Source organism: Sinocyclocheilus rhinocerous, unplaced genomic scaffold, assembly GCF_001515625.1.
Source record: "Sinocyclocheilus rhinocerous isolate Xijiao unplaced genomic scaffold, SAMN03320098_v1.1 scaffold492, whole genome shotgun sequence".
In the NCBI taxonomy this organism is placed as follows: domain Eukaryota; kingdom Metazoa; phylum Chordata; class Actinopteri; order Cypriniformes; family Cyprinidae; genus Sinocyclocheilus; species Sinocyclocheilus rhinocerous.
The window spans coordinates 870,538-889,697 of record NW_015626069.1 but is presented as its reverse complement, the minus strand read 5'-3'; the positions used below and the strand labels follow the sequence as shown (position 1 = coordinate 889,697).

Here is a 19,160-nt window from a genome sequence, read left to right as displayed (position 1 = left end):
ACATACAACAGTATAGTACTTTTACATTTTTCTGAAGAAAATGGGAGTGGTGTCTGCACATGCAAAACTTTCTGGTAGCAATGTTAGCTATGGTTATGGTAGCTGTATAGCTGTTTGCTAATGTGGTTGTTAGTTTTGTGGGTGGTTCCTAGGTGTCCCAAATCAAAAATGCACCAAACTCAACCTAATATGATTTAGTTTTTAAACATTTGATCTTTTTTCCCCTTACTTTTTCCCCTTAATTTTCTCTACATAAACAGAATGTATCATACAATTACAGATACAATTGATAGATAATATTAGCTGTACCTTTAATATGTTACTACATATGATCTTATGATTAGCGTGTGCTCAAAGGAAGCATGAGAAGTTTTCATTCAGACTGATACCTCGGTCACTGTAGTCATCCACCAGTATGATTTCAGTCAGCAGCAGGTCTGGTGAGGTCTCCAGGACACTGTGCACTGTCCTCAGTAGTGTGGACCAGGCTTCATTGTAGAAGGCTATCACTACTGATGTTGAGGGCAGGCTCAGGTAGTCATATTTCAGGTTTCTACATCTGAATAGACAGATCTTGTTAGATAATGCCTTGCTTGCTACATTGTCAGACCGCAATCTTGTTTACAGTGTCATTATACTAAGATAAAATATCACATAAAATAAATAAAAGAAAATATTAATTGCAATCTAAAAATACATAACTAAAATAAACGGGTCATTTTAAAATAACATGATAACAAAATAACAAACATGATGCAAACAATAAATACAAAAAAAAACAGTTTAGTAATATTTGGCTTGTTATTTTATTTTATTTATTTATTACCTATCAGAGTAAAACCAACTGCAAATATAATTATAACAATGCATACCCTTTAGATTTGGAATGGGCGATCGGTTTATAGTTTGACTTATAGTAGTAATTTTTTATTCAATGTGTCCATAAAGGGGTCTGACTGCAATGGATTTTATTCATTATTTTAAAAATTCAGCATTTTTGTGAGATAACCAATAAAAAGTTTTAGATTTTTTTTTAATGTACAAAATTTATTTGAGTTATGACCAACTGTGACAGCGCCACATTGAACGTTTTTCTCCTGCTTTGTTACTTTGTAGACGGTCCCTATCTGTAATCGCATATTAGACATTGGGGGGGACTGTTTACAAAAACATTTACAACTTTTATGGTTTGCAATAAATCGGGAAGGATTAAAACTAATAAACTACGATGTGTAGGCTTACCTACCTGTCTACATTCTGATGTTATACAAATAAACCCATTAATACCATTAGATCAAACATTTAATTATCTTTTAAGGTTGGATATCTCACAAATATCAAACTTCAAACATTCCTGTCCAGCATGGACACTTACAGTGGGTTCCATCTTTCAGGCAGCCTGCGGTGTAGTGATATCCTATCGCTCACATAAGTGTTTATCTGATGTTTTTTGATGCTCTCCTCCTCCTCTCGCTTCTCTTCTTCAGTCAGGTCCAGTTTGACAGCTCTACCCATCTCTCCCAAAGCATTTATGTCTAGAGGAGGCTTCTCGTAAACAGGTTTCTTCAGTAATTCCTCGTCCACATTTTTGTGCTGCTCGACTGGAACTTCTCTTCGACTCGCCAGTCCGACATCACTCTGCGTGTTCCTATGAAACACTAAATATCCCACTACAAAAGCCCCGAGAACGTACAGAATGAACTTGGGCCGACTCCGTCTGCCACATATTGCCATAATGTGTCCTTCTTGTCCGCCCTGGTGGTGCCCTCAAACTGTTTGTCATCCAAAATTCAATCTCACGAAGAGTTGGAGTTCGAAAAAAGTTCGCCAAGGTAAGAGGACCTCGTTTTCAAAGTGCCAGATTTCATTTTAAAGTCGATTATAATGAAGGGGAAACTATCCAAGCAAACCGAAAGTTGGTCATTTAATCTGTGGCCGAAAGCCACTGTTGAGGTGTGATCGACATGAACGGCGAGCAGAGCCGGTTGCAGACGGGGGAGGAGTTGAAAGCACATCCGTTAACGCGAACGCTTTGGGTGCGTTCGACATTAAACGCGTGTCGCTTTACTGATCGGCAACTATAGTGGCAGTGTTGCAATCGGGGAGGAGTTGAGAAGAGGCAAAGTCAAGCCGAACACTTTTTGCTTCCGTGTATCTACAGAAACTACATGCATTTACAGGAGACAAAGTTAACAAAATTCATATTCACAGACGCCAAAAGTAAGTTTATGGGAAACGTAATGAAACCATGTGAATGATCCGTCATTTTCTATTGTATTTTGATCAGATGTAGGCTAATAATTAACTGTAATCGTAATAAACAGAAACTTAACAGCGGGTATTTTTGCAAAATTGTTGTAGTTCCGAGTCAGTGCCTTGGTTTAGAGGCCCAAATGCGTAAAAATTATGCATCCAGAATTCTTTTTGAGGAGTTACAAAACATATACACACACATATGCATAATGCATTTTACATCTACCTCCAATAAACTCGTATCACAATCCATAAACAAGACCATTGCATCAGTTATTTGATTAATCTTGTGAAAAACCTAAAAATAGTTGATGAAATTTGAGATCAAATGTTAAAATAGTTTCTGACTCCTCTTTGACAACATGAGACCCCTTCCTTGAACTAATAGTCATTGAAGCATTGCGTTTGAAATTACATATATTCATGTCTAACCACAGTTAGATGGGTTTTGATGCTTTCATTTCAAAAAGAAAAAAACATTGGAAAAACTTTTTTCTTTGGTTAGGATACTGTTTATGTTATAAAACATTTTATCCCTGATGTCAGTGCCCCCAGTAGTAACCCCTGGAAGAGAACCAATTACAGGTTGATACTTATTTTAATTTTTTATAAATATAGTAGTTTCAATGAACAGGTTTTAGATATTCTTTTTTAAAAACATTTACTGGTTTTGAGCCACAGTCGTACCGTGGCACATCCTACAGGTCTGAGCACTGAGCAGGGCTGTAGATTGATGTAGAGAGGGATTTGCATGTTCAGATTAGCAGGCTTGTTTGTCAGATAAGGCCAGCAGAACTGGAAGAGGCATAAAGAAAGAAATCCAGGTCAAATCACAGAGAGTCTTAGGGGTCACACACTGTGACAGAGCGCTAATCCAAATCCATTTAGTGCATGTCCGCTTTATAAACACCGTTATGCCAAGATATACAAGCCTGTGAAAGTTCACATACATTGTTACTTAATATGTGAAATAATGTATGATTTAAATAAGAATGCCTCATTCACATTTCACAACCAGCCTAACCTTTTACCAACACACTTCTTAACTATTTGAAGTTTGAATATGACGTTTCTATTTGAAGTGTATATTTGTTAATTCCTGTAGACCTCACTTTTCTCACAATTTCTGCCATATTACACAGTTTTGTTTCTTTTCAATTAATTTGAACACATTTGCATGAAATTATTGAAAGTTGTATTGAAATAACATTAAATCCATATAATCACTTGCATGTTGCTAGTGTCAGAACCAGTGTTCATTGTACTGGACATTAAATAAGTTATAAACTTTTTTTTTTGTTATCGTTTTTAATGAAATGAAGCATGTTACAATTATAAACTTTCTAAAGTGACCTGATGGATATTATCTAAATAATACTAAATTATTATCACAAAAAAAGAAAAACAAATAATATTTTGAAAGAGCTTATACAGGATCTTTGGACACATTCTGCTGAACCAGAGAAACTGGTTTCAAGTAAGATTGTAAGTTTACTTTTCAGCATTCTTGGTGGTTATTTAAAATCAAACGTATTCATGTGAAAATAAGTGAATTATGCTGAAGTTTCCATTTTAAAAAGCTGTTTAAGAAAACTGTTTTGATTGGGCTGCTCCCTTTGATGTCATAAAATTATAAATAAATATTAAAAGGTTTAAAAAGATATTTGAATTAAGAAACTAACAATTTTATTAAAAATCCAGGGTCCTGTACAGCTTTATTTTAAACAATATAAAACTAAATGCATTTTTGTTATTTATTATAAAAATGTATGAATTAAAACATGATACTATACTTATATTTAGTCAGTCACTACAGTTGCTAGAAATATTAAAAGGAAATAATCAGTAGCTTCTTTAACTTTCTTAAGAGACATACCCGAATCTACATCCACAAAAATATTGTAATATTTTCCTCATCCATTCCCTTCTTATAAACAATATTTTATAATAAATATGTAAGATGATCCATGTAGAAAGCAAAATGTATGTTTATCCAAATTAATGTGTTTAATTATTGATTAGGCCATCAGAGAGGTGAGATGGTAATTTGAGTGCCACAGTTTTTTGATTGAACACTCTTATTGTAAAAGATCCAAAGAGTGTTGTAATAATCTATGGTACACTGAACACAATGTTGCACAGTCATTTACCACATAAAGTATGAACACACAACTAAATAAAACAGCTTTTCTAACATGTCCAATCAGACATAAGTTAAATATAGGCTGCTATATACTTCATAACACCCTATATAAGTTCTATTGTATTTTTGAGATTATTGATGAGTTTTGCAAATATCATGAGGGTTGTGTAACAGACTGTCCCTTTAATAGCAAACTGCCACCTACTTAAATGAACAGAGCAGCTTTTAGCAGAGGAAATCAAGTTGTTTGGACTACCACTGAATGACCTCAAAGGAAACGTGATGAGTCCTTCATGTATAATTGCCATCTTACTCATTGCTGCGATATTCCCAGAGGAACAAGAAACTAACATAATTGGCATCAGTTTAAGGGGACCTATCACACACCTATTGCCCACAATCCAATCATAAGTCATAGGGGAAAGTACAGCTTTATTTATGCATGCTGTAGACATAAGCAGCATGTCAATGTTCAGTGACCCCCAGCTTTATTTATGTAGTTGTGTGGCACACCTGGGAAGTGTGCTATTAAACATTTGAAGCTGACTTGGCAGACCCTCATGTGGTTCCTCGTGATCTGGTTTATATAAGAGGCTCAGGTCACAAATGTAAAACTGTGCAGGGAACACTTTATTTTAAGGGGATGTAAAATGGGGAACTTTACCTGATTAAATCTCGAATGAATGCACTTCAATGTTACAAAAACATGGAAATAAAACAATAGAATAAAAAAAAAAAAACAGTTTTGATTCTAATCCCAGATCTTATTTTCCCACCACTAGATGGCACAGCAACAGAGAGTCAAGGACAGGTCACACTGTCAAAATAAACAAGCCACCACAATAAATGTAACATTTAGAACTTTAATTTAATTTATTGAGACTAAAATACTTTGTATATTTTTCCATGTTCCAAAAATACTTCATTACAGTCCATCAGCAAAACACATGATCACCACAAACTGTGCTTTATCAGTAGTAATTCAAATTTCATGTTCACTTTCCCACAGTCCCTAAAAAATTAAATTCACTGACAATTACAAAGGATGAGACCTAAAAAATTAATCAAAAATTATGATGCCATTTTAAATGCATTTTAGTGCAAAAATAAAGGTATTATCCATATACAGTTTACGATATAGCATTTTCAAGATATTTACCAAAACTTACTGATACATTATTCAGTTATGTGTGAAAGCTGGAAGACCCGTGATAAAAGCACTTAGTCAATTTTCTGAATTTTACTTTGGCCAATATCTTAATAAAGTACTGTAATACTCTGATTTGTGAAGGAAAATGCACCTTTTTAAAAAGTCTGTCTGAAGAGGCACTTTCTGGTGAGTCAATAAATTTCCAGCAATTCATTTTTCTAGGAAAACAATTCACTGGTAAAGTGGATAATTCCCAAATGTGTAGTAGAGAAAAACTTGGTTTAGGACAACCTTTTCAGGATTTGAAAGATTTGGTCCACAATTGCGTTACATTTTATACCAACTCTGAATTACAGTTTCTGTAATCTACTTCAAATTCAAGTGTACATACATTATTAACAAACTACTTGGACACTGCTGTTAGTGTGAGTGAGACTTATGGTACGTTTACACGACAACAGTGTTGTCAAAAACGGAAAAGTTTTTCCCTTGCGTTTTTACACAGTTTCACGTATACACGACAACGTTTTCAAAATGATTCGCGTTTACACATATCCGCGAAGACGGCCAAAAATGCTGTATTACGTATGCCAGGCCAGTAGTTGGTGCTATCACCTTGTTAGTAAACACTAATAGTACCTAGGGAAGTGAAGATAATATGATGTATATGATGCGTCTCCGCTGTTGGTTGTAATATTGGTGAAGTAAATCCACACTTTGCTGAAGAAGCGTTAGCAAACTCTTGAGCAGCAACAACAGTACCATACACTCCACCATTGTTGTTTATGTTTGTTCGCGCTTGCCTTTAAAATCGACACGTACTGCGCATGTCTACATACCTAACACGTACTATGCACGCGCATGACGTCACCGTTTTCAAAGATTCCCGTTCTGGGTGTTTACATGGAAACGACAACGGTGCCGTTTTCAAAAACTTCCACTTTGAAACCGGTTTTCAAAAATATGCATTTTCAGTCCCCAAAATGCCGTTGTCGTGTAAACGAACAGTCAAAACGCATAAAAATGTTCCCGTTTTTGGCTGAAAACGTTGTCGTGTAAACGGCCCCTTAAAATGCTGGTACAGGTCCACAACACAAGTGTGCCAAAATAGTCCATGCAGCTTACACAAAATAAGGTGAAAAGACCCTAAATTCCCTAGTAATACAAAAACAGCCTCAAAATGACACAAAAATATAACAAGAGAACAACAGATGACAATCAAGACAAACCCACTCACGACATCCTCAAATCAGTCACTTCTGATACAATTAAATAAAATTGCTGTGCAGTAGATCTAAATATTAGTTACTGCTGAGTCTAAAAATGATTCACTAGAAGCGTATAGTGCATCAATGTAAACAAAAATGCTGTTCCAACACGCTGGATGGTTGAATTTGCTACAATGTGTTATTAATAGTTCTAATATGCACTTTGGACTTAGAATAGCACACTGAATGTCTCTAACAAGGAAACGCAAGAATTGGCACTACAAGTATGTCCACTTTGGTTTGCAAAGGCACTATATGGAGGGATGGGTCCCATTTTTATGCCTGTTCTCCGCTCCTTTTTTAATGCCAAGTCAGAAGTGACATTCTTTTTGATAATTGCACTTACATCCAAGTTCACGTGGGTTTTAAAGTCACTCAAAGCTCCAGCGCTGGTGTTTGTCTCCAGGAGAGCAACTTCTCATCTGGATATCTGCACGGCCGTCTTCTGTGCGGTAGGAGGTGATACACATGTTTGAATGAGGGTGATATATGCTGCCATCCTGAAAAGACACAAATGCTAGATAAGGAATTTTTGGCATGAAGATGCAACAGAGCAGATCTGATATACAATAACTTTGTATGTTTCTTATCTCATCCTGTTTGCTGATGGCACTTCAGTGATAATGTGAGCTGTAGGCGAGCAGACTCACATCTCTGAAATCCCATATGATGCCAGGAGGTCTGGGAGCACCGTCATGCGGACAATGCTTCATCCCTATGTGTGTCATTCCATCCTGAACCTCAGCACACAGCTCTGTCACGGAGTTAAACCGAATCTCCTTTTGAGATGTGTACTCGAAGTACTGAGAAAGAGGAAGAAATAAAATTTCGTTTGAAAAGAATTTTGGCACATTTGCATTTCTGTTTTTTTTTTTTTTTTCTCAGAATATATATCAGAATAAGAATGAGCTTTATTCACCAAGTGTGTGCAAATGCACAAGGAATTTGTTGTGTTTTTTAGGAGCTCTTGGTACAAACATACATATGACATTGAGAACAGAAAGAACATTTAAATAAGACTTAGGGAAAAAATTATAATAATGTGGTATGCATCTGGAACAGAAGATGTATGTACAGATTTGTGCATTATTTACAGTATATAAAGCTGTATAAATAAAAATGTTTATGTATTTACATAATACTAGAGGGATGCAATGATTAGCAATTAAGAAATGAATTACAGAAGACAGGTGGTAATGTCAGTGTTAGCTGTTTAAGCTGGAGATGGCATGGGGGGAATGCTTTATGCCTAGATGTTCTAGTGCACAGAGATCTGTAACGTCTGCCTGAGGGGAGAAGTGCAAACAGGTTGTGGACAGGGTGAGAGGGCTCTGTGATGATAGGCACATTCACGCCATATCGGAATTACCGTGATTACGAGATACCAACTAGTAAAAAGCATTCACGTCCTCGTAGAACTCATAATTACAACTTGTGAACTGGGAGTTTTCTGTACCACTACCACCTGACCACCTCAGATTCATTAGGTGCTATGTTTAGGCATTGATAGTGCGATAGCTCAAAGTCCAAGGGTGTGAACAGCTCCAAGTAGAGCGTCATGTGTTGTCATCTCGAAATTACAGTAATTACGACCTGGCGTGAATGCAGCAGATGTTACCTGCCCGTTTCTTCACTCCTGAGTTGTACAAGTCCTGAAGGTTGGGCAGGTGCACACCAATTATCCTTTCAGCTGTCCTAACAGTCAGTTGCAGTCTTCTTATACCTGATTTGGTGGCTGACCCAAACCAGACAGTTATAGAAGAGCACAGAACTGACTCAATAACAGCTGAGTAAAACTGTGGCAGGTTGAACTTTTTCAGTTGACGAAGGAAGTACAACCTCTGCTGGGCCTTTTTCACAATGGAGTCAATGTGATTGTCCCACTTCAGGTCCTGTAAGATGGTGGTGCCCAGGAATCTGAATGACTCCACTGCTGCCACAGTGCTGTTCATGATGGTGAGAAGGGGGAGTGCAGGGGGTTTCTCCTGAAGTCCACAATCATCTCCACTGTTTTGAGTGTGTTCAGCTCCAGGTTGTTGTGACTGTACCAGACAGCCTACTGCTCAACCTCTTGTCTGCAAGCAGACTTGTCACCGTCCTGGATGAGACCGATGACAGTGGTGTCGTCCGCAAACTTCAGGAGTAACTTCAGTCCTGGAGGGCCACTGTCCTGCAGAGTTTAGCTCCAACCCTTATCAAACACACCTGCCTGTAGCTTTCAAGTGGTCTTGAAGAAACTGATTAGCTTGTTCAGGTGTGTTTGATTAGGGCTGGAGCTAAACTCTGCAGGACAGTGCAGACAGTGGCCCTCCAGGACCGAAGTTGCCCATCCCTGGTGTAGAGGGAGAAGAGCAGTGGGGAGAGCACACACCCCTGAGGAGCTCGAGTGCTGATGGTGCAGGTGTTGGATGTGAGTTTTCCCAGTCTCACAAGCTGCTGCCTGTCTGTCAGGAAGCTGGTGATCCACTGACAGATGGAGGTGGGTACAAAGAGCTCTGTCAATTTAATCAGGAGGGTATCCGGGATGATGGTGTTACAAGCGGAGATGAAGTCCACAAACAGGATCCTTGCATAAGTCCCTGGTTTGTCCAGATGGAGGATGTCCCATGTTGACTGCATCATCCACAGACCTGTTTGCTCGGTAAGCAAACTGTAGGTGGTCCAGCAAGGGTCCCGTAATGTCCTTCAAGTAGGCCAACACCAGTCTCTCAAATGACTTCATGACCACAGATGTTAAAGCAACAGGTCTGTAGTCATTTAGTCCCATGATTTTTGGTTTCTTGGGTAAAGGGATGATGGTGGAGCGTTTGAAGAATCAGAATCAGAAAGAGCTTTTATTACACACACAAGGAATTTGTCTTGGTGACAGAAGCTTCCAGTACACAGACAGGTTGACAAATGACAAGACACATATAACAAAAATAAAAATAAATGAGTAAAAATAAATATGTAAAAACAATACACAATAGACAAAGAGACAGTAAACAGTTTATTGTATGTTCAGATGTGCTGTATACAAATTATGAAAGGGAATGTGGATAGATGTAATATATATTAAATCAATAACATACGTATAATAAATATAATAGAAGGAGGGGACTTCACACAGCTCCAGTGATCTGTTGAAGATCAGTGTGAAGATGGATGACAGCTGGACAGCACAGGCTTTGGGGCAGGCTGGAGAGTCACCGTCTGGGAATTTAGCTTTCTTTATCTTCTGTGTCCTAAAGACTTTGCATACATCATCTTCACAGATCTTAAGTGCAGGCTGAGAAGCAGCAGGGAGGGGGAGGGTGTTGATGGCTTTGTTGTGAGATGGTCAGAGCGGGTGTGGGGTGTGATACCAGGCTTTTCAAACCTGCAGTAAAACTCATTCAAACTGTTGGCTAAAAGTTGATTGTCCACAGTGCTGGGGGATGGGGTCTTGTAGCTAGAGATGGCTTTCGGGCCCTTCCACACTTATGTAGGGTTGGTGCTTGAAAACTGTTTTTTTAGCTTTTCAGTGTAGCTTCTCTTGGCTACTCGCATCTCGCTATTATGTATTTGGACTGTTTGTACAAGGCTTTGTCCCCACTCCTGTAGGCATCCTCTTTGGCCTGGCAAAGCTGTTTGAGTTTTGCACTGAACCAAGGTTTGTCGTTGTTAAATGTTAATAAGTCTTGGTTGGAACACACATGTCCTCCACTGATGTAGGATGTCATGATGTCAGTGAGCTCATCCAGATCAGTGTCTGCAGCCTCAAAAACACTCCAATAAGTGCAGTCGAAGCAGGCTTGTAAATCCCACTCTGCTTCATTAGTCCATCTCTTTACAGTTCATACTACAGGCTTAGCAGATTTAAGTTTCTGCTTGTAGGCTGGTAGAAGATGAACCAAACAGTAATCAGAGAGTCCCAGAACCGCTCGGGGGACAGAGTGGTAAGCATCCTTTAAAAACTGTGTAGCAATGGTCCAGTATATTGCTGTCCCTGGTGGGGCATGTGATGTGCTGTCTGTATTTAGGCAGTTTGCGGGTGAGATTAGCTTTATTAAAATCACAGAGAATGATAATGAAAGAGTCCGGGTAACGCTGCTCTGTGTGTGTGATCTGATAGCCAGCTGTTCTAGCGCCGCGTTCACACGTGTCAGGAGGAATGTACGCACTCACCAGAATAAACAAGGAAAACTCCCTTAGCAAATAAAAAGGCTTACAGTTATTAAAGAAAACTTAAAAATTTGGGCAGCAAATCTTCTTTAAAATTGTCACATCTGTACACCTGCCTTCATTGATATAAAAACATAATCCACCACCTCTCGTTTTCCCTGACGACTTGGTGATGCACTCCGCTCTGAACAGCTGAAAGTCTGTTAGATGAAATGCGCTGTCCGGGATGGCTCCGTTCAACCAGGTTTCCGTGAAGCAAAGCACAGCAGAGTTTAAAAAGTCCTTGTTTATGCGGATGAGGAGTAGTACAGTAATTCATCTGTTTTATTTGCTAGGGAGCGGAGATTCACCAGATGAATGCTCGGCAGCGGAGTCCTAATACCGTGCTGTCGGAATTTCACGAGCGCACCAGTGCGCTTCCCTCGTTTGCGTTTCTTGGAGCGCTTGTATAGGATTGCAGTTCCTCTGACTAGAATGTCCAGTAAAATGTCTGAATGCTCAAAAGTCGGCAAAAAAATTATTTGGTGTGCTATTCCTGATGTCTAGCACAGTGGTTCCCAACCCTGGTCCTGGAGGCACCCCAACACTGCACATTTTGCATGTCTCCTTTCTCTGACACACCAGTTTCAGGTCTTGGAGTCTCTACTAATGAGCTGATGACCTGAATCAGGTGCGTTTGATTAAGGAGACATGCAAAATGTGCAGTGTTGGGGTGTCTCGAGGACCAGGGTTGGGAACCACTGGTCTAGCAGCTAAAGCTGATTGGAAAAAAGTTACTTAAAATAGGACAAACAAACAAGAATAGTAAAAGTACCAAGGAGCTACAAACCGAGGCAGTCATGCATGGCACGTCCCGTGATGTAATTGTGTATGTTGGGATATGGTCACATGTTTTTCTCTCCTCCTTCTTTCACTGCCAAGCAGTGCTCCAAATCATCCGCAGCTGATTGCAATTAGCGGCAGCGTGGTTTCCCAGTTACACAGCGCGCAACAGATATAAAGCAGCAGAGAGACACAGCTCAGGAGGAGTCCCTTATCCGCTATCCCAGAGACGTTGTTTTATTTGCTGTTAAGCAACTTGTGAAATGTAAACCTAAAGTGTGGTTACAACGATGTTGCTGTTAAGATTCTGTGTGAGTCTAGTTCTGTCAAACCGGGTAGGGAGATGGGCGCCGATTTATTTGGGTTTATCCCCTTCTAAATTTTTCACCTGTTTTTCTTTAGGATTATTGTCTTTAATTTAGTTTTCTTTTGCCAGGGAAGTTATTTTGTTATAACCTTTAGAAATACTGTTTTGTTTGTTATTTTGGCATTTGCTCTCTCCTGACGCCTTGGTTATTTAAGTTGATTAATTGCCCTAATATTTGTATATTTTCTGTATATATTCTTTTGGGTTTATTTTAAGCCCTTAATAAAAATACTTAAGTATATTTCTGGTATTTGGGTATGCTTCTGTTTTATGGTGTTAAATAGAGGGTTTTGTGTGAACCTTTATTAGAAATATCAGTGGTGAAAGTGACAAGAGCTGGAATAGAGGAAAAGGGAGATTTCTCATCGTTAATTTATTTATTTAATCACATCTTTTAACTTTGTTACTTCCGCTCCGTAACCCCTAGACCGAAGAGGGGAATGTAACGGTATAGAATAGAATCACCCCCCTTTAAAATAATCTCATTTTGTTGCTTTGTAGCCCGAAATGAAGACGGACACAGATTTTGTTTTATCCAGCTGTATTTACTCAGTGCAACTTATAACATCCATGTGAAAGATATAAAACCAACATATCAGAAAAAAAAAATACATAAAAAAACGAATCCTTGAGTTGGAAAAAGGATCAACCCATTGTGTCAATATTTTGTTGAACCATCTTTTGCTTTAATTACAGCCTTTAGTCTGTTGGGATATGTTTCTACTAACTTTGCAATATTTGCCCACTCTTCTTTACAGAACTTTGAGGCTTAATACTATAGAAAAGCACAAAGTTTTTCAGTTAGAGTGTTTTCAGCTTGTTTATTTTCATATAAAAATACGTCATGCAGTTGCACCAAACAATGGTATAAACATCATTCAGTGTAAATTGTGATAATCATCACAATTACAATTTCAAGGGAATAATCGTGCAGCCCTAGTTGATTGTTTACTTCAGTTGCTCTACCAAGGACTGAAATGCTCCAGGAAAGCTCTTTTCATGCTGAGCTAATCAAAATGACTACAGCTGATCACAGTTGAAAGTCAAATGGCTTTGTGCGCATTTATAAGGTGATTAGCTGCACCTGATGGAGTTTAGAAGTCATGTTTAGGAGGGGGGTGATAATGTTGGAGTTATATCTTGGATGTTATAAGTTGCACTGAGTAAATACAGCTGGCTAAAACAAAAACTGTGTCCGTCTTTATTTCAGTCTGCAAAGCAACAAAATTAGATTATTTTAAAGAGATTCTTTTCTATACCCATTGTACAGGATGTTTGCACGGATGTTATTAACAATCAAAGTTCATAAGCAAATAATTTCTCCAAGCAGAAGATCAGAAGTAGATCCTTCAAGGAAAAGGTTCGGAAGCTGGAATAAAAACCAGGCTGGAAGAACCTAAAAAGCTATTTAGAGAAATAACTCTGATGTGACCTCATCAGATGGCCAGATGTGACCTCAGTGAAGAGAAGGCTCCTGTCTGGTTCAAACAGTCACCATAAGTCTCACTGGCCACATGTATATTTCATACAGACGTCTATCTTTGAGCAGAAGTGGTTAAGGTTTCCTTTTCAGCCTTGGCTGTGGAAACATTGATTTCCACACACATGGTGCTACTTCAGAGTCCCTTGATGCACAGCGGTGACATAAGCTACCGGACACGTGCAGGCTTCCCTTTCCATTAAATATACATCCTCTGCAACTTATTCATTTCTCCAACTGTGATACTAGAAAAATAACAAACCTCAGAAGGGCAGCACATCTCAGGATGGATTATATTTCAGCACAAATAAAGCTTGCTTTGTTTCACTGCAAACGCAACAAACAGGGTCTGAAGGATCTCCTGCATCTGTTGTCATAGGTGTTATATAACTGGAAGTGAAATGCACCTCATGCTCATTTTTAAAGTTACTCGATAGCTCTGGCATTAATAGAAAGCCCCCTTTAATCCATTTTAGAGATGTCAGGCTGTGGGGTAAGACAGCAGCTTCCAAAGTGTGAAGTGAAGTCCCTGTGGGAGGCTATTCTCAAATCTCACTCACTTCCTCAAATTCAAATTTGCCATATTGTTGATACGTGTGAGAACCAATGAACTCTTTCTCCTCCACTATATTCTGCTCATATGGTGTGCTCATATGCATTGCATTTACATAAGCATGTACCATGGTGTTAGATTTGATTTGAAATTTCAGTCTGTCACACAAAGCTATTATATGCCTTCAGAAGACTAGAAATATAGCACACGAGTCATGAGAAACACTTTAATGGTGCTGTTATATACTTCTTAGAGCTTGAATGTCACATCCACTATCATTTCATCCTTTATCTCCTTTTGTGTTCAGAAAATCATATGGCTTAATGATACATTTTAAAATATTATGCACATTTCATATGCAAAGCAATACTGTCTTTATATGTTTATTTATTTATGGATATTTTAAGCGTCAATTACCATAATTAAATGCTATTAAATGTTATGAAAAATGATCAAAATGTTTTAATATTGTATTCTGTGGAAACAATATAGGCCTAGTGAGACAAATATTTTTTGATGATTTTTATTATTCAACAAAACCGCGAAAACAGAAAGAACAGACACAGAATTATATTACATTTTTTCCCACATTTTTCCAGCAAAAACATTGGTTACACTTTACAATAAGCTTCATTATTTAACCTTAGTCTACTCACATTAACTAATAAAGAGCAATACATTTGTTAAAATATTTATTAATTTTTGTTAAAATAATACAACTGTTCATTGTTAGTTCATGTCTGGTTTGTTAAATAAATAATATTAACAGACACAACTTTTGATTTATAAAAATGTATTAGTCAATGTTGAAATTAACATTAAGATTTATGAATGCTTTAGAAGAAGTTTTCACTGGTAGTTTATGTTAATTAATGTAGTTAACTAATGTTAACAAATGGAACCCTATTACCGAAACGTTTAATGTAGCATTGTCCCTAAAACTGTTGTCTGCTTAATGATAAGTTGCTTGTTTTTCAACATTTGTAAGTCACTTTCGTCAGAATAAATAAATGTAAAAAATTTTTTTTCATTATTCAATATTAAGTGTTAAAACATTTGGCCAAATTTCTGATCAAATTATGGAGGGAGTCGCAAACCACTGGGGTAAGAGAAAGCATAAACGTAATATTGATGTTAGCTACCTGATTACCACCTTGACCATGGCAGCCGAACAGGGAAAGGTGAGCTCCTGTGGGGTTGTGGTCCGGGGCGTTATAGTCCAGACATTCAGAGTGAACTCCAGCACTACGCACCTACACCAGGAACCAGAACATATGTAAAACCAGTGGGAAAAAAAAATAAGAGAGAATGACATTAAAAGTATTTCGGAGGAAATTAGATTAGATTAAATTAGTCACTTACCGCTCCGTGCCAACCAGGCCTGTCCTCTGGCACATGCAGGCCGGGGTAGATGTTCTGCAGGTACCATTCAAAACTCTTACACTGAAGCCGCTTTCGCAGCACAATCCTTTCAGATATATCCCCATATGATTCCTACAGGAGCAAAGAAAAATCAGGCCTCAAGGCAAAGCTGACATTATTTAGTGGAAGTGTGGAACATATGTAGGACCGCCTTAACACTTTTTCTGCATTAATGAATTGTCATAGCACTCTAATTGTCTTGAATGTTATTAAAGCTAATGTGTGTTTGTTTGTTCTATTTTGCATGACAAGATTGACAACTTTGTTGACATTAACTTTGTTATACCTTATGCCAAGTTCACACTGCACGATTTTCGAAGACGTCGCATCACTTTTGGTTTCACACTGAACGACTATCTGGGGTAGCATTCAGTTGTTGCTGTGTTCACACTGCACGATGGAACGACGACAGGAGGTTACACACTGCATGACTTTACAATAGGAAGAATCGCCGACAGCTCTGTCTGGTGCAGGGTTGCCAGGTTTTCGCTACAAAACCGGCCCAATTACTACTCAAAACTAGCCTGAAAATTGCCCAATTGCTTTCGAGGGGGTCCCCCAGTAAAAATCACGTTCGGGGGTAAAATACACGTTTTTTTGGCGGGGTTCTCCTGGTACAATTCACATTCCAGTGCCTAAATATCACGTTATTGGGGTCGCTTCAACCTGCTGACATAAAACACAACCGGCGGCAATCGCGGATTTGGCAACACTGGTCCGCAAACTACGTTTCATATAACTCCTCCCCGAACTTCCCGCTGCCCTGTATCTTGGTCTCTCATTGGCTGTAGGTCATCGCCGATGTGTTTTTCAGTCAGAACTCATTTCACACAGCGTGATTGTGAATCGCCGACAGCTCCATATATTTAGCATGCCAAATATTTCACGGGCGTCTGCGACCTGTCGGCGATTCCCTCAGATCGCGTCTTTGATAATTCACACTGCGTGATTGTCACTCGCGTGAACGAGCACCGATTTGCCTCCGATTTCGGGCATTTGTCGGCTATTTCGCAAAACCTGTCGGCGAGTGAAAAATCGGGCTAAAATCGTGCAGTGTGAACTCGGCATTAGTTGAAACTTCTTGGACGGCATTTCTACCAAACAGAATGCCACGTACGTACTTCCTGTAATGTTGACACAAGGACTGCCACGACACACTTCCAACAAACCAAGTGTCAAAGAAACTCCACCAGGTAAATAAGATAATATTAATTTAGGCTTTTAAAGGGTGTGTTTGCATTCAGACCTGATGTACATGAACAACTCACTGCAGCCAAACAGAGAGGTAAAATATTCTTACCTGTGGCATCTGGTGTCGTGGCTACTAGAGAGTGATTTATTATTTGATCACAGCTCCGCGTCATTAATAATGTAAATTCTCTACGAAGTAATATGGAGTTACATGCCAGATTCATGTCAGCCAGGGTGATATAATATATGTTTGGCCTAGTTTTATTATCTTTGTCAGCTAATAAGCTTTTCAAAGACAGCCAAAGGAAGAACAAACACTGTAAACCGATAGAGCAGGAAGCATTCAAGCAAAACCTGAGCGTCATTCAGGAGTGCGTAAACAATTTTAAGAACAGCACTTTTCTAGATAAACGCTGAAGCAGTTAAATGAGGAAATAGCACAACAGCTGTACACCTAAGATTATGCAACGGCACAGGATATTAAACGGGTGCCGCCCAATGACAGGTCGCAGTGGATGGAGGTGTACCTTGCGTGCTGGAGGGTTTCGGTTGTAGAAGTGCTGCTTGTAAGAGTCCATCCAAACCTCTGCAGCACGGACAGTGTTCTGAAGGAAGTTGGATCGGGAGTACGGCGCTTTCTTGGGGAATACGTGACCCACGTGGGAGCATGGGTGAATTTCTAAAGACCCTCCACACTGCCACACCTGCAAGTAACAAAATATAGTTCAAAAAATTTACAAAATGTTTCAAATGAAGCAATAATCATGCAATAAAACTGTAATTTCATATAGCCAATCAAATCCTAAAAGAGATCAAAGTGAATTTCTGATTTAACAGAAGACTAAAACATTGTAGGTCTTTTCTATTTTAACACAGAAGAAATATACTGAACAAATATTTGTAATAAAAAGTTTTTAAAAAAAAAGCAAATAGTGCTAAATTTTTATTACATAATACATATTATATTATTCATAATTATAATAAAAGTGACGTATATCATTTCTTTACCACTGGCCTCACAACAATAATAAATAAACATTAAAAATAATAAATATTTTATTTATAAATAATTGATTAGTAATTATAAATAATTCATGGGAAAAATAAATGTTATTTTCAAACAGGCTGCGTCGGGCTATCAACCTACAATCAACCTAAAGTTTGATTGACTTATTTATATTTCTGCATATTAAAATAGGACACAAGAAAGTATTTTAACACTGAAAAAATGACACACATTAGTTTTAAAATGAAAGCTAATAACAGCATTTTTCTAGAGCATCATCATGTATTTAATGAGATTCAACTCATCTTTTTGAACAAACTCTTTTCAGTGTACAAAGTTAGATCGTCTGAATTTATTGGAATGTTCAGAAATTAATCATGATGTGACAGCGCTTTAGATCTGCTAAGACACCAAAACAATAATCCTTTTTTATCCATTTTCCAGCTTTATTTCCCACATGCTTTTGTATACCAATTCACAGCACATCAATTATACATGAACATCATACGGCCCTGGAAGATACAGCATTGTATTCCGTTTCCATACGCATACAAGATTACTCCATGGTATAAACTATCAATCTTCATTTCTAGGTATAGGCTAAAAAAGAAATCCAATATGAGAGATGTGTCTAATTATAAACAGTGGCTCTCAGTCTCTCATGCTACCACGAGCCCGTCGACACGCTCCGATGGTAAGCCTATGCAAATTACCAGTACAAAAGGTAACGTGAAAACAGAATACAGGAGTCTTACCCGGAAAGAAAGTTCCAGATTCTCTCCTCCCCAGACCTCCATGCCCATGTCGTAAGTGCCCAGATACTCAAAGTAGGCCTTGCTGACGGCAAATAGGCCCCCTGCCATTGTGGGAGACCTGTGAAACGAAAAGCGGCAGAGCATTGGCAATTCATCAGAGATATTCCCTAGCACCAATTTTCTAGCAGGTAAGTGCTTCTTAGTTTTCATTGAGCGCCTCTAGGGCTGCCCTCGGATGAGCCTGGAGAGAAATCTAGTGCAGAACTGGACAGTATTTGAAAGTACCCCTGGGTCTGAGCATTAAAATACAGTCTATTCACTGCACTGCAACTGAATTCAATCAACACAATATCACTGCAATTCTATTTCAGTCCATTTCCTTGTGAAAATAACTTTAAAAAGTTTTTCCTGGAAGGAAGAGACACCCAAATGTATTAAAGGAACAGTTATCTTATGTCATTCCAAAACCTTATGAATTTTATTTAGGAATGCTCCAAAATTTAAATTTTGGATAATTATTTATATAATTATTTTATGATCAAGTTATGGCTGACAACCGATAAATCACCAATATTAAATTACTATTTTTTCTAAATTAAAAAAAAAA

The 19,160-nt window shown here is 38.2% G+C and overlaps 1 protein-coding gene and 1 pseudogene across 1 annotated transcript; both read right to left on the bottom strand.

Moving 5' to 3' along the window:
* Positions 1-351: 351 nt before the first annotated feature.
* LOC107710614 (polypeptide N-acetylgalactosaminyltransferase 12-like) lies at positions 352-2,359 on the bottom strand. The gene is made up of 2 exons (XM_016515434.1): positions 1,376-2,359; positions 352-559 (listed from the first exon to the last, which is right to left on the bottom strand). Exons 1-2 carry the CDS (start codon positions 1,732-1,734, stop codon positions 352-354), a joined length of 567 nt encoding a protein of 188 aa, XP_016370920.1. The 5' UTR covers positions 1,735-2,359.
* Positions 2,360-6,585: 4,226 nt separating this feature from the next.
* The window catches only part of LOC107710338 (polypeptide N-acetylgalactosaminyltransferase 4-like), a 26,114-nt pseudogene continuing 13,539 nt past the window's right edge, over positions 6,586-19,160 (bottom strand).

Excerpts from the sequence above, each read along its gene's own strand:
- LOC107710614 (XM_016515434.1), bottom strand. The coding sequence starts at position 1,734 with ATGGCAATATGTGGCAGACGGAGTCGGCCCAAGTTCATTCTGTACGTT. Across the intron at positions 560-1,375 it reads CCTGAAAGATGGAACCCACT|ATGTAGAAACCTGAAATATG; the intron begins GTAAGTGTCCAT and ends CTGTCTATTCAG.